This window comes from Vombatus ursinus, unplaced genomic scaffold, assembly GCF_900497805.2.
Source record: "Vombatus ursinus unplaced genomic scaffold, bare-nosed wombat genome assembly UNPS02008614.1, whole genome shotgun sequence".
Taxonomy (NCBI): domain Eukaryota; kingdom Metazoa; phylum Chordata; class Mammalia; order Diprotodontia; family Vombatidae; genus Vombatus; species Vombatus ursinus.
Window position 1 is genome coordinate 649790 of NW_020948392.1, and position 15729 is coordinate 665518.

The 15729-nt window shown below is 38.4% G+C and overlaps 1 protein-coding gene across 1 annotated transcript in view; it reads right to left on the bottom strand.

Moving 5' to 3' along the window:
• Positions 1-605: 605 nt before the first annotated feature.
• LOC114034230 (RGM domain family member B-like) overlaps positions 606-15729 on the bottom strand; it is a 31275-nt gene continuing 16151 nt past the window's right edge. Inside the window, exon 5 of the mRNA XM_027849831.1 lies at positions 606-1291. Within this exon, the coding sequence (XP_027705632.1) occupies positions 623-1291 (669 nt within the window). The 3' untranslated portion in view covers positions 606-622. The remainder of the gene's footprint in view (positions 1292-15729) is intronic.

The following is a 15729-nucleotide window of genomic DNA, read 5'->3' on the forward strand; positions in this document are numbered from 1 at the left end:
AATTGGCAAAAAATGTCAGTGTAAGATTGGCAGTTGGGATCTCTTCCTCAGCAGTCTGAGATAAGCACATATGCTTAACACTGGCTGAAAGATGGAGGAAAATAGGATGAAGATATAGTTTAAATGATCTAATCAGCTTGATCTATAAAAATAAAGAATGTGATTTTTATGAACGTGAAAATTGAGGTCCTTGGCAACACAGCACTAAGAATCAGGTAAAAAAATAGTAGTAATGACCATATCTGCATCTTAAGTAGGCCTTCTTCAGAGGGAGTACTGGGTGTGGTCTCTGTGTGTATGGACTATACATATTAACCATATACACACATAAATATTTAATATATAAAAAATAAAGTGCTTTCTAACAAGTCCCAATGCAGGGACATTATAAAACATTTCACAAAACTGCAAAGCAAAATTGATACAATCAAAGAATACTACATCCAACATACATGAAAAACAGTCCAACACAATATGTACAATCTGGTGGGTGTCCCAGGACAAACATCCCTTCATATACATGGTATATACATATATACTCTTATCTTTTTACTCAATATATTATGACAATATATATTTTAAAACTTTTGTTGTAGACAAAAAAAAAAAACAACAGAAAACCCTACAAAAACACCACAAGAATCAAGCACATGAGTCTAAGACTGACAGACAAGTTGCTGCTTCCCATCAGGCCCCCAATGCCATTGCTGGGGAAAATGTGCCAGCGTTCCTTTCTAGGGTGCAGTGCCTCCACATCCTCCAAGGCACTGTGAGCTGCTGCAGTGAAGTTGGCATCACCGGTGGTGAGCAAGTCGAAGACACAGGAATGAAAATAGATGTCTTTCACTGGCATCTTCTCGTGGCATTGGGTAGTGGCGGTCTCCAGTGTATACCCAGGCCAGGCTGGGGCTGAGGCAGCTCGGGGAAGCATCTGCCCCATGATAGCAGACACCTGCCCCTGCCCATCATCAATGCGCTCACTTGAAGGACAGCCATTCACACAGAGCTGCAGATCCTGGCTTTCTTCATAAGCCATAGCCAGGCTCTTGGGCATGCGGATGGCCAAAGTTAGGTAGCGACCCAACTGCCGCACATACACTGTGGTTCCTATGTACCTGGCATGCATCTCCACGTGGTGGCCGCTCACCTTCTCCACAATGTGCAGGCTTTTGATATCACCATCCCCACCGCTGGTGGAGCCATCAACAAAGGCTGCTGGCAAGTCATCTGTCACGGCTTGGTATACTTTTTGATCGGTACACTCATGGTGGGATTTGAAGATAATAGTTATCTGTGGAAAACAGGAAGGAAAGAGTTGTAGTTTCATTTTTTTAAAGCAGAGAAATATAAGAATCACAATATCGTGGCTACTCAGTAGTCATGGTGTTAATGGCAAGGGGTCATATTTACTTGGACACCCGGTGCCTCTGCCTTCAACTCCAAATCATCTACAGAGATCATGTTGGATACTTTCATGTTGTCATTTTAGTACAATGGTTAGGAGCCCTCTTTATTCAGAACCAAATTTTAAGGCAAATGCAGGGAACATACACAAAGGAAAAATTTTTTTTCTAGGATGGAGAGCAATGCTATCATGAAGACTATAGTAGCTCTAGAACATAATTTAGTAGGTAGCAAATAGAGCAACAAAATGCAACAAAAATGTAAAATCTAGGCTAACATCTATTTATGGTTCTTTTAGTCAAAACTTTTAAAGAAGTCTTTAGCAGGACGTTGCTTTATCCCAATAAAGCATGGTGATGTTATCTACTAGAAAGAATGAATGGATAGGCTCAAAAATTACTAGAATTCAAACGTACAGCTCTCATACCACCTGAGCCCACCCCCCTGACCATTGCGCAGAACCCCTCTCGGGGGACACACTCAGGCCTCTTCCTCTACTCCCATCCTACTCGATACAGCCATGCCTCCCTCCTCTTCCTATTTCCACCCGCTTTTTTTGTCCCATTCCTCATTCCTTCCCAAGAAGGTTCTCTAGTCTTCTTAAAATGACAATTAACTAAACTAATAAATTAATTGTGCTAATGGAAGAATTTAGGAATTCTTCATGACACTCTTTAGTCCTGGGGTTACCAGTCAAACCCCCGCATTTTAAAGATTAGGAAAACTTAGGCCTATAGATGTTAAATGACTTACTCAAAGGTTACACAGCTAATAAGAGGCAGAGCCAGGATTCAAACCTTGGTCCTCTGACTCCAAATCCAGAACACTTTATACTATACTGGACTAGTAAGGATTCTTCTCTTTTAGACTACAAAGTAATCAGATAAGGGCACAGTAAAACTGTTAGTCATATCCATTGCCAAATATAAATATTGAGAGTAGAAGTAGAAAGCTGAAGTGAGGGAAATCCCAACAATAGTTACCAAGCATGTGTTTCTAAGACAAAAATTACTTAATAGTTGGAAACATTTCCCGTCACATCCCAGCAGGGGAAGTACTGCGCAATATGCTTCTGATGCATGCTGGTAAGGTAGAAAGAGCTTGACTTGTAAAAGCAAATGTTTCCCTCAAACATCACCTTTATTCTGGACACTAGCCCTTTTGTTTTCTTGGCAGGATGCCTCTTCATTAACTGCACTACTGCAGAACAAGAGATTACACAGTGAGGAAGAAGATCCATTGGTATCAGTAAATGATATTTGATAGTATTCTTTTTTGGTTTGTTTTTGCTAGGCAATGGGGTTAAGTGACTTGCCCAGGGTCACACAACTAGTAAGTGTCAGGTGTTTGGTCTGAGGCCGGATTTGAAATCAAGTCCTCCTGACTCCAGGGCCAGTGCTCTATCCACTGCACCACCTAGCTGCCCCGATAGCATTCTTAATAGACAAGCAACAGGAAGAAGGAAGAGGAACTTGTCCCAATCGGTCTAAAGTCTAGTGCCTTCCCTTTGTTGATTATTTTCAATTGTTCCTGATATATCTTGTTTGAACATAGTAGTTTTCCGTTACCTCCCCCATTAGATTGTGAGCTCCTTGAGGTCAGGGACTTACTGTCTTTTGCCTTCTTTTGTATTCCCAGAGTTTAACACGCTGCCAAGCAATTTAAAGACAGACTACTGACTGACACAAGATAAATATCCTAGAATCCTAGATTTGGAGCTAGAAGGGAACTTGGAGGTGATCTCATCTAACCCCCTCATTTTACTGACATGGAAAATGAGGCCCAGAAAGCAGCAGCACTAAGATTTGAACTTCCAATTTCAAATCCAGTTCTATTTTTCTTTTGTACCATAAATCAGTTCTGAATAATAAATCAACTGTATTCTGAAGTTTTACCTAATCTTTAACATCATGAATACTCTATTTCCACTAACTTTTCCCTTCTTCTGTCCCTAAATGAGGAAACTACCATGAGGGACTACAGAATCTAGCACTGGAATCAATGTTAAAGGACATCTGGTTCACTGCCTCATTTTACAGATGAGGAAAACTGAGGCCCAATGAGGTTAAAGAGAAAAATCAAAAGAACAACTCCTGCTAGAGAGGCCTTAAACTAGCACAATTCTATGTACTTCCCATACTACAGGTTCTCACCCCTATTGTCAAGCTTGTCTCATTTGCCCAACTTAGCCCACATTTACTCACACAATTTAATTTCACATGTTCCCACTAGTGCTGCCTGACCGGAATTTTCCAGACATTTCATTTTGCTTCATTCAGGCACTTATAAAGTCAGATCTGAACCAGCTGCACCATGGCAGCTGGTTCACAATTCACATCCGCTGTCTGCAGCTGGGACTGAAAAACACAGCTCAAAAGCAGACAATGCACTATGAAAATGCTGCATTTTCCCACCTCCTATTACCCTGAACCACAATTTCATTTCACTACCAGTCTTCTCACATTTCAACACCCATACCACTGTAGAGGAATGGGAGCAAAGATATTTCAGCAAACTGACTGTACATAAGAACTTCATATGTAAATAGGGTCTGTGGAATTAGGCATTTATCAGGTCTACTAAATAGTTTTATTTCACTGTTCTAAATTCAAACAGCTTGACAAGCATGAGACCAACACTATATGACAAGGAGCAACTCAAATCAGTTCTGTACTTGAGCAAGTAAGGGGTTAATATGAAAGCCAGCAATCATGAGAATCAGAACTGGAGTTTTCATATAATAACTACCCTTATTCTCAAGAATTACAACATCAGCACTCAATGATTAAATGAACATTGCTTCAAAGCGCCAAGCAATTTGTCTTTCTAGTTTACCAAACTCTAAATTTAAACCAGTTTGGCATCATTTCCAGAAATAAGCATTTTTTGCTCACCTTGGGAAAAACCAAGAGGAAGTCATTTGGTTGGGACAGAAAGAAAAGCACTGATATCATCCAGCTCTCAACAATTTCCAAGAGAGGCAAACAAGCTTCAGTACAAAACATATGGAACTATTCACTAATCTTAACCAAGAATCTGTTTTATTCATGAACACTCTTATTTCAATCCAGAAATTTAACACACACACACACACACACACAATTTTATTTATCACTTGTACTTAAAACACTTAATATAGACTCCCACACATGGTTATCTTCGTCTGTTATGATGTTCAAAATATTAAGTTTTGTTCCTACTCTTCTGTACCAATGAGGAACTCTAATTACCCAAGACAAATGTGTCTCCCTTTTCAATTTCATGGGGATAATCTCTACAGGAGAAACTACAGTCTAGATTTTTCTTGGTCTGGTTTTCTACTGGGTAAGATGATCTCATACATAACACATATGTGGAATGATACCACTCTAGAAAGTGTCTAGATTAACAGATTCCAAAGCATAGTTTGGGATTATTTTAGGGGATTCCATCTAGTGTGTATCTGTTTATATGAGAGATGGTGGGATATAAAGAGAAAATGAGGATAACTAGACATACCAGAAGAGTAAAGACCAAAAATATCATGTCACAGAAAAAAGGTGTTGACTTTGGAATCAGAGAACCTAGGCATGAATCCTTCAGTAGCTGTTTACTATATCTTTGTGACAAGGGGCAAGTCTCTTCATGTCTCTAGTTTCTTCATCTATAAAATGGGGGAGGGGGGGAGAGAATAGAATGGGTGACATTCATGTTCCCTTTTTGCTCTAGATCAGAAGTTCCCAAACTTATTTGGCCTACACCTTTTTCAGAAAAAAAAAAATTTTTTTTTACTCAGTGTCCCCCTGGAAATCTACTTTCTTTAACCCTGGTTTTTGTTTGTTTTTTTTTTTTGTTTTTTTTTGAAATTTGCATCATTTAAAAAATATATAAAATATTTTTTGAAAAAAAAATGATGCATCTTAAATTTAACAATTTATTGTAAATTTGTGGGTTTTTTCTTACATTGAAATTTTGATGATGCAATATTGTGTCACGTAACTGTACAGTATTGTATTGTAAACAAGTCATTACATGCACACAATCCTGCCAATACATTCTGGACTTCCTGACAATGTGTGACATGCTTATCTGCCAACACTTGCTTATTAAGATCTGTCAGCAGCCTTGACCACTGATGGGTTATAAATTGCATTTTGTGTGTTTATTTGGAGAAGAATGTAATCACTATGACTTTAATGGTGTCATACACAGATGAAACATATATGAACAGTTTTTCAAATTTTCTTATTTTCTCTTCTTTCCTTATGCTTCCACTGCCCTCAACTAACTGCACCCAAGGCTACTACTGCTCCCCCATCATTCTAGCGCTCCCCAAGAGGCGGTATCAACCACTTTGGGAACCTCTGCTCTAGATCAATGATTTTATAAAATCATATCTTCATTCTGCTTCCATTTCAATTATGAAAAGATTTGCTTCCTTGTAACTATTAAATGGGATGAGATATCAAAAATTTATTTTCTCCTAATTAAGAACAGAAAAGTCTATTCATTCCAAGTAATTCTTTCTTAAAATACTTTAATACTACAATTTTTGTACAGTAAAGCACTTTTATGCTTCCAAATATAAATTATAAAAGCTTTTGTCAACATGAATGTAATTCTTGTAAATTTTAATCAGAACTCAGTGAATCTCTAACACCAGATATACAGTTTTTCTCTAGGAACTAATCCATATACTGTAATAACTCAATTTGGCACATCTGCTCTATGCCACACCATTTATTATTGATGGATCCTATGGCTGTGCATTTAAAACATCAATGCCTTTTGTTAAAACTTCCTCCACTCCACCCCTCTCAACCACCAATACTTAGACAAACTACTCCACCTCTTCTCATTCATTTTTAATGTTTTATTCCCTGTGATCTTCGCCACTCACAAAGCCCATCAGGAAGGGGGGGTAGGGAATGGGGGGGGAGTAGAGAGAGTGAAAAAGAGGGGGTGAAGAGAAAGAAAAGGGGAGAAAGAGAGATGGGAGAACAGACAAGGTAGGGGAGGAAAAAGAACAAGACTGCAACAGAAAGAGAACACAAATCAACCTCCCCTGAAAAAGCAACAATAATCTAAGGAATCAAAGAATTTCAGAGATGGAAGTGACCTTACCAGTATAGTCTAGTCCAATCCACACCCAAAAAAGAATCCCTATTTCATACAATTGACAAGTGGTGATCTAGCCTTTGCCTCCAGACCCAGAAGTGAGAAGATACCCACTACCTCCCACAGTAGCCCATGGGATTGCTTTTAGGATTTTAGGATTGCTTTAAGTTCCTTGAAGGCAGGGGTTGTTTCATTTTTGTCTTACTCTCCAGTGACCAGCAGAGTTCTTGGCACATAGTAAACACTTAATAGTTGCTGACTTATACAGCTTTTTTCTGGTATCCAGCATAAGTCTGACCGTGTGTAACTTCCACTCATGCCCTGCACCAGCTTATTTTCCATCCATGACTTGGATTTCATAATCTCTAGAAATTCATCATTCTGCAAGATGAAATGAACTCCAAAACTCACACCTCCACCCCTCTTCCTTCTGCTGACTGGAGGACATTGGACAGCTCCTCCCTAAGAAAGAGGAAAATGCCGGAAGGACTAGGGACTGTCAGAAAACAGGTCAACTAATGCACTGTTGGTGGAGCTGGGAACTAGCCCAACCATTCTGGAGAACAATTTGGAATTAAATATATTAAACTGTGTGTACCTTTTGAACCAGCAGTACTATTACTAGGTCTATACCCCAGAGAAATCAAAGAAAAAGGAAAAAGACCCACACATACAAAAATATTCATAGCAGTTCTTTCGGTGGCGGCAAAAAATTGGAAACTGAATGGATGACCATCAATTGGGGAATGTCTAAATAATCTTTGGCATACGAATGTGATGGTATACTACTGCAGTCTAAGAAAGGAGAAGGGAATGGTTTCAGAAAAACCTGGAAATACTTGTATGAACTGATGCAAAGTGAAGTGACCAAAACCAGGAGAAAAATTTATACAATATTCACAATTGTAATGAACTGTGAAAGCCTTAATATCTGATCAACACAAAAGACCAGCCACAACGCCAAAGAACTCATGATGAAACACACTATTTCCAGACACAGAACTGATAGAATCAGAGTACAAACTGAAGCATATTTTTTTCCCTGTCTTTCTTGTTCTTTTTTGGACATGGCTAATGTATGACTATATATATTTGTAACACATTTTGTTTTCTTGCCTTCTCCATTGATGGGTGAGGTGGGGTGGGGAAGACTTCAGAATGGACAATAAAATTTAATTTAAAAAAAAAAAAAACCAAACTACATTGACTTCCAGCCCAAGTAAATTCATAATAATACAGAGTAATTTCAGGAATATGAGTACCTGATATCTTTGGGTGATCAGGGAAGATCTTGTGTAGAAGGTAGCACCTAAACTGTACTTTTTAAGAGGAAGAAGTAAAGAGGGCATCCATTCCAGACATAGTGGCCTAGTATGTAGAGAAACATTAAGGTAGGAGATAGAATGTCACTTCTGGGGAATACTTAATGAATCAGTTTGACTGGAATAGAGACTAAAACATGAATGGTAATATATGGTAATATATACAGATTGTTGTGAAGAAAGCACTTTGTAAGCCTTAAGATGATATATAAAATTGAGTGGCTATTATTATTATTAACAAAACTTGCAGGCTTCTGGCCAAAATGATTGCCTGAATGGAGGCATACTGCCCAGCTTCCACACACCACATATGGAAGTTCAAACCATAATGAATTAAATTAAAAATTAAATTAAAAAGCCAATGAGAAACTAGTCAATCCTTCCATCCCAGAACTGCACAAAAACTCAGCCAGAAAACTTAAAAAAAAAAAAGGAAAAAAAAAAGAGTTTACTCTAAGGACTAATTACTTTAATACCTATAAAGTGGTAAACCTTACCCAAGAAATGTACTTCCTGAAAACTAGAATAGACCAAACAGACCCTGACACAGCAAGAAATACTGGAATAAAATCAGAAGAAAATCAAAAGCCTCAGGAAGAGCCCACTCAAAATTCAATTCTCCTACGTTAAAGAAAACATAAAGGAACCATCTAGAAAGAAGCAAATACTAAGTAAACTAAGTAAACAGCGACAGGATTCACATGAGATCTAGCAGCTTCTGCTATTAACTAGAGATCTTCGAATACAAATTCCAAAAGGCAAAAGAGATAAGTTTGCTATCAAGAATAATTTTACCTTGCAAAGCCAAGTAGAATCCTACTGGAACCATTGGATCTTTACCAGAACAGCATACTTTTAAGTATTTTTGATAAAAATACTATAGCTGAGAAATAACTCAAATATAATCAGAGTCAAGAGAAAGCCAGAAAGGTAAATTTATTTGGGCATTTGGAAGGAGCTATATGGTGATGCAGTGCTAACATTCTAATAGAGGGAAAAGAAACAAGTATCCCTTCAGAACTTTAACATTCTCAAACGGTATTGAGTGAATTGGGGGGAAAAAAAGTCTTGGCTTTGATTGGTTCTGTTCTGGGGGTCTGAAGAGGAAAAAGAGAAGGGAAGGCAAAAGAAATGAGGAAGAATGGTTTGGAATTTGCTATTTCTCCTAATTAGGATGTGAAAAGACTATACAAAAATGAAGGAAGAAATGAGCTCAGAGAGAGGGCAGCAGATGAATCTCACTCTTACCTGAAATGGAATAAAGGATGTTTGAACACACACACAGCTTCGTGTAGAAATACACCAAACTCAACAGACAAACAAGTGAGGACAGGGGGATGGTTATGTGGGAGGATAATACTGGAAAGGGAATAGTCACAAGCAAAATAAACTGAAATCCTGAAGGCAGAATGAAAAGGGAAAAAAAGGAAAGAGAACAAGTAGAATCTAAGGGGATATGCCTTATATTGCTTATTGGACAACTGGGGAACAGCTGAACAAATTGTGGTATGCAAATGTAATGTGAAGCATATGAGCCTAATATTATTATGCCTGAAGAAACAATGATAAAAGCTATTTCAAAGAATCCTAGGTTATGTGAACTGATTCAGAAAGAAGTGAACAAAAGTAGAACAATTTATACAAGGGCAGCAACAACAAAGAAACAACTTTGAAAGACTTAAAAACTCCAATCAATGCAATAAGCAACCAGGTCTCCAAAGGACCTTTGATGAAGCATGTCATACACCTCCTGACAGAAAAGTGATGGGCACAAGGTGAGGAAACAGACATAATTCTGGACATGGCCATTGTGTTCACGAATTTTTTTTTTTGCGACTATGCTTATTTATTTTTTTCTTTTAATTTTTAATTGGGCAAGAGGGGATCAGAAAGAGATGTCAATAAAAGAGGCCACTGTAGCATTTAAAAATGCACAAAGGAGAACAAAAGGAAGTTGAGAAGGAAGCACAGACAAGTAGGTCAGTTTTGAAAGTAGTGTGGTATTTATTAGGATATGCTTTTTTTAAAAAAGTAAATTAGAATAAAATGGAGATTTGTGGTTTCGTATTTGAAGCCTCTTTCTGTGTTCTGCTTCATGTACGGAAATGCTGCCTTTTCTTAGTGTTAAAGTTAAGAATTTTTAAAAATTAATTTAAAAGATTTTGATAACACTCTCCAAAATTTATGATAGCTTAAACAATCAGTTTCATCTAGATTAGTTAGAATATTTTTAGGAATTCACAATGATAGAAATCATACAAGGTTTTACATTTCAATTTTAGAAAAACAAGTTGCATTGAAATATTTCACCAAAAACAAATTTCCTCTGACTTTACAAACCTATACAATGCCAAAAAGCCAGCTGTAAATCAATGAACCAAATTTAACTTTATTATCACTATATAGGTTCAGTCAATGTGTGATCAAGAGAATGAAAAAATGGTAAGAGACAGAACACCAACCTCAGTCAAGAACTTTCATGTCTTGCCTTTGACTTCAGCTAGCTAGATTATCCTAGGAAAATTACAATCTTTCCTTGTTCCTGGCAACTCCCTAAAAGTATGTGGTGATCTACATTAAGAAGGGAATGAGAAGGGAACACTTCAGTGCTCCCAACACTGATGAAACACAGGTCTGGACCAAATATATATGGAGGCTAGAACTAAGATACAGATAATTTTTTTTTAAGCAAGCCAGTACTATATTTTGGAAGGAGAAGGCTTCAAATCCATTATTATTATTTTTAACTTCCCATAGGTATTTAGGTTCAAAATAAGACTGATTTAATTGCTTTTATATGTTATTTCCATATGGACTCTCTCATCCTCTTTTCCCCACTCCCATGATACATCTCTTTTCTTCTCTTTCCAAAAAGTAACAAATGGACCAGGCTTTGTCCTAGGTGGGTACTACATGCAGGAACAAGGGTGGCTTGGTAGCTAAAGAACCACTTGGCGAGAGGGTGATGGATACATAGAGCTGGAGGCTTTAGGGTAGCCTGAGATGTTGACATGGAACCCAGCTGTGGGAATCCACTGACAGAGAATAACCATATTAGAGGCAGGGATAAAAGATTTCAATTTCCACAAAGTAATTCACAAAACAAGAAAGACTAATTAAATTCAGCAACAATTCAACAAATACTTATTAGGCACATATATGGCACATTGATAGGTTTGGGGCATACAAAAAAGAAACATTAACCAACATTTATTTGCTGTGATAGATAATGTACTAGGATTTGGGAATACAATGAGAAAAATTGAAGTCTCTGCCCTCATAGATCTTATATTCTTTCAGGGGAGGCAACACATGTGTGTATGTATGTATTCATACACACACATACACACATACATACATACACACAGATACAATAAATATAAGGTATCTGACGAGGGGGGGAAAAGGGAGAGCTATAGTCAGGAAAGGTTACATAGCAGGTAGTGCTTGAACTGAATTTTGAAGGAAACAAGGGATTATAAGACAGAGATGAGAAGGGAGTGAATTCCAGGTATGGTGGACAACCAGTGCAAGGGCATAAAGATAAGAGGCAGAGTGTAAGAAATGACCAGGGTAGTTTTGATGAACCAGAGAGTGTGGGAAGGTTGGAAAGCAGATGGGGAATTGGTTGTGAAAGGCTTCTAAAACCCAACAGAGAAGTTTATATTTGAGCTTAAAAGCAATCCAGTCACTGGAGTTCACTGAGTAGGGAATGACATGGTCAGACATGGCTCTGGGAAAATAATTTGCCATTTAAGTAAGGAATTTCCATTTGTTCTTTGTATACCCACTGCCAAGGAGAATGCATATAATAGGTATCTTATAAATGCTTGTTGAATAACTGATAAACTAGGATAGAGACTTAAGCCAGTTAGGAGGTTTCTGTAATAGTCCAGGTGAGAGATGATGAGAGCCTGATCCAGTACAGTGTGAGTGACCAAGAAGCTTTAACAAATGAATAGATATCTACAGTCTTGGATAACTGGAAGGGTGGGGCCCTCAACAGTAAGAGGGAAGTCTGAAAGTTGGTTAGGTCCAGAAGGAAAGATGAGTTCAATGTTTTGGACATAGTGAGTCTGAAGAACCTAGGGGACCACCTAGTTTGAAATGTTAAAGGCAGCTGGAAATGTGAAACTGGAGCTCAGGAAAGAGAGGAGTGGATATATATAGATATGGCAGTCATTACCATAGAGAAAATAATTAAACCTATAAGAGCTGATGAGGTCACCAAGTAAGACTATAGAAAAAGAAGAGGAGTCAGGACCAAGTACTCATGGGGTATACCCACAGACAGTTAAGAGAAGAAATCCAGGAGAGAACAGTGCCATGAAAACCCAGAGAGGACAGAGTATCCAGAAGGAACATCAAATACTGCAGAAAGGTCAAGAAGGATGAGGCCTGAGAAAAGACCTGGCAATTAACAGACACACAGTAACACTGGAAACAGTAGATTCAGGGTTAAAAAGTGAATAAAAAGAAGAAAGGAAGTAACGGCACTCGGGGGACGGGGGTGAGTTTGTCTTTGAAAGGGACGATTACAGGGATGCTAGAATCTAGTGAGGAAGAGTTGTTTTTGAGGATGGAGAGACTTGATCTTGTTTGGAGGCAGCAGAGAAGGAAGATTAGAGAGAGAATAATTGTGTTAGCAAACTGCTGGAGAAGATAAGAGGGTTTGGAATCAAAAGTAGTTACGGGGGATTCAAGACAGTAAACAAATGAGTTCTTTATTTTGATACCTGAAGGAGTCAAGATTTCACAGACATAGATAACTCCTGTGAAGGACATTTCATAACTCGAGTAAATGTTCTGCATGAGTAAACCTCTTCCCATAACCCCAATAACCACAAAAATCATCTGGTGCTCAACCAGTTTTCTCATGATAAGATTATCTACATTTAACTAGGCATATCCTTAGATAATATGGCTAAGAGATCCTGCTAGAGTCTGTGTTCTGTTGGCAGTATCATTCAAGAATGTATGATATCTATCACCTCACCATGAAAAAGCAAAAGAGTGTAGGTAAAATATAATACAGTGAATGCACAGGCAAAGTGAGAGTAGTATAAGAATTTTGAGGAACATAAGATAAATTATTGGGGGGGGGGGGAATCAGGAAAGGTTTCATGAAGGAAGGTGACATCTGAGCTGGGCCTTAAAAGAGGAGTCCAACAGGCAGAAATATGTGTAGGGCTTAGGAGTGGTAGAAAGGGGGAAAAGGACCACTCCAAGCCCAGGAAATAAAGTGAACAAAGACATGGAAGTTTCAGAATGTGAGATGAGCTCAGGAAACAGTGTACAGTTCAGGAAAGCAGATTATGTCAAGAAGTGTGGCACAAAAGTAGCCTCAAAAGGTTGCTAAATTGCTTGTTGAGTCCAAGGGTACTGAATAAGAGGCTTGGGGAGTTTGTATTGTATTTTGAAAACAATTAGGAACTATGGGAGGTGTTTTAGCAGGGGAATCACAATCACTATTCCACTGTGATTTTTTAAAAAATTGCTAATTTGGTTCTCATCACCCCAACATTATAAACATATCCAGAAAGAACTTGCTACCAGCCTTTCAGGTGAGACCTAAAGAAGTAATAGACCCCACCATCCTTGAACGGCTGGTGTCACTCAATGTCTCCTGCGCCAAAATTCACCACCAATCTCCCTCCTATTTTCTGCAATGTAATAACCTTTGAATTATGAAAGACCAAGCTGCTCTCAAGTGTTAGGCCTGAAGCTAGACAAGTGCAGACAGCTTTCCTGCCTAGGCCTGGGTGTCCTCAAAGGCCCAGATTCTATCTGAGGCTACAGAGAGGCCTAAAAAGACCAAGGAAATCAGGGGATTACTCATTGGTCCCTACCCAGGCCCACTCTTTGTGGTCTGTTAATGGGAGACAAATAATTAAAAAAAAAAAAGTCACAGTGGAATAGCCTGGAAGCCACAAATGACCTATGTTTGTGCAACAGGCACACAGTAGGTGTTTATTAAATATTTGCTGAGTGATTGATCCTTAAAGTTACTGTAAGGTGGCAGAGGTAGAGCTGGTCCAGACCAACAGGAGGGGCTCACTCTTGCTGAGTCTATCACAAACATTTTTCAGATCTAGAAAAATGCAAAACAGCAAAAAAGGTAGAAAAGCTTGAAGGCTTTCCACAGAGCTGTCTTCCTCTTGGGAACAGTAAGTCATGCAGGAAGGTCAGGGACAACAGTGCCAGAGGCCACTGACTCTGTTAACTGCAATTTTTCCAAATCAATGCCCTTTCCCCCTCTTCTTAAGTCCTCCAGATTCTCTCATTTCACAGGCAGAAGGCATGCCCAAACACAAACACAAACCTTTAAATCTAAAGATTACCTTCATTTTGGTAACATGAAGAACAGCTCACAAGTTAGTTTATAAAATGCTGTCATATCAATTCTACAGTGCCAATTTTTTTTTCTTTAGCAGTCTCAAAATAACCATCTCTACAGGACCAAGTTTCACCAGAAGTCCCCTGGTCTCATGCATCCCCCCAACCCCTCTAAGGCTGACCAGGTTAAATATTTAAATGTGTGCCATTCTATTCTCACAGGCAATTTTTTAAAATGCAGTTTTTTTGAAGTCACAATGTAAGTTGCTCTACCCAAAGGAAAACACACTTTGTGTAGATGAGCAAGTTCCATTCTGTCAAAATAAATGCAGAACAAAAAAATAGGTAAGGAAACATTTTTCAGTGCTCAATTTGATTTTTACCCACCACATTCCACACAAGCAAACTATTTGGTTAATATGGCTTGATGCCAAATAAAAATACATAACCCATCTAATGCTTCTTCTTGCCCCTTCCTCTTATGTAAGAGAGTTGCAGCCTTAGAAATGTGACAGAGAAGCAAGTTCTAACTTTCAGTAGCATACAGACCAGGCTCTGGCTTCTGGCCTGCAGACTAACAGATGGTGCAAGCAGTGTATTGGTTTTAAAGCATCTGAGGTATACTGTTCCTTAATGAGGACACTACTTATGACAGGCAGCTTCTGAGTTAATTTTATTTAAGGAATGGATAATCAGGTCTCCATTGCTCCAACTCCTTCTTCCAAGGCATATCTGAGAGGGAATGATGGAGGAAGTTGCAGGAATGGGGAAGTCTAAATATGGCAATGTTTTTACAAAATGTGTGTATATATATATATTTATGTAATTTCCAGCAAGTTTTAATAAAGATGAAGGAGAAATAAAGGGATGTTTTACTTTATGTAAAACAAATATATAAAAATCTAGATAAATTAGGGAGGGAATAAAAATAGAAGTTTACATTTATGTATTCCTTTGCATTTTTTCCCTAGGGACAACCATACAACCACGTTCTAGCTCAGTAAAAGTGGGAATAAAAATGATGACAAATATCTTATCTATATAATACCATGAACATTATGACATAATACTTATTTACTCTCACAGGATATACAGAATCTGTAACACAACAAAGTGCTCTTTGGAAAAAGCAAGCAGTTTGTCATACAATGTGTTCACATAAAAAAAAACCCCCAACTTACTCTGGCTCTTTTTGTATAAGTGGCCATTGTGTACAAATTATCAAGATCACCTGCCTGTAACACAAAGGAATATCACCATAGTTGGCACCCATCTTGGCAGTCTCAGTTACAGCTGACAAGGTTACTAAAACCTTGCTCCAAGGACTATACCACTCTTGAGAACAAGGAGGACAAACAGCCAAAAGCTGCCAAAGTTAAGATCAATTTAGACCTCTGCCTCTCAATTATTGGAAACGTAACTATGTCCTGGCCCTGATCTTGCAGTTCAGGGAGGGTACGAGAGCTGACTGAAAGCATGATGTACACAGCAGAAGACTCTATGCTGGGGAGAGTCACGAGTGAACTGCCAGACACCAAGGCAGCCACTAAGAAACTTTCAGGGTGATCAA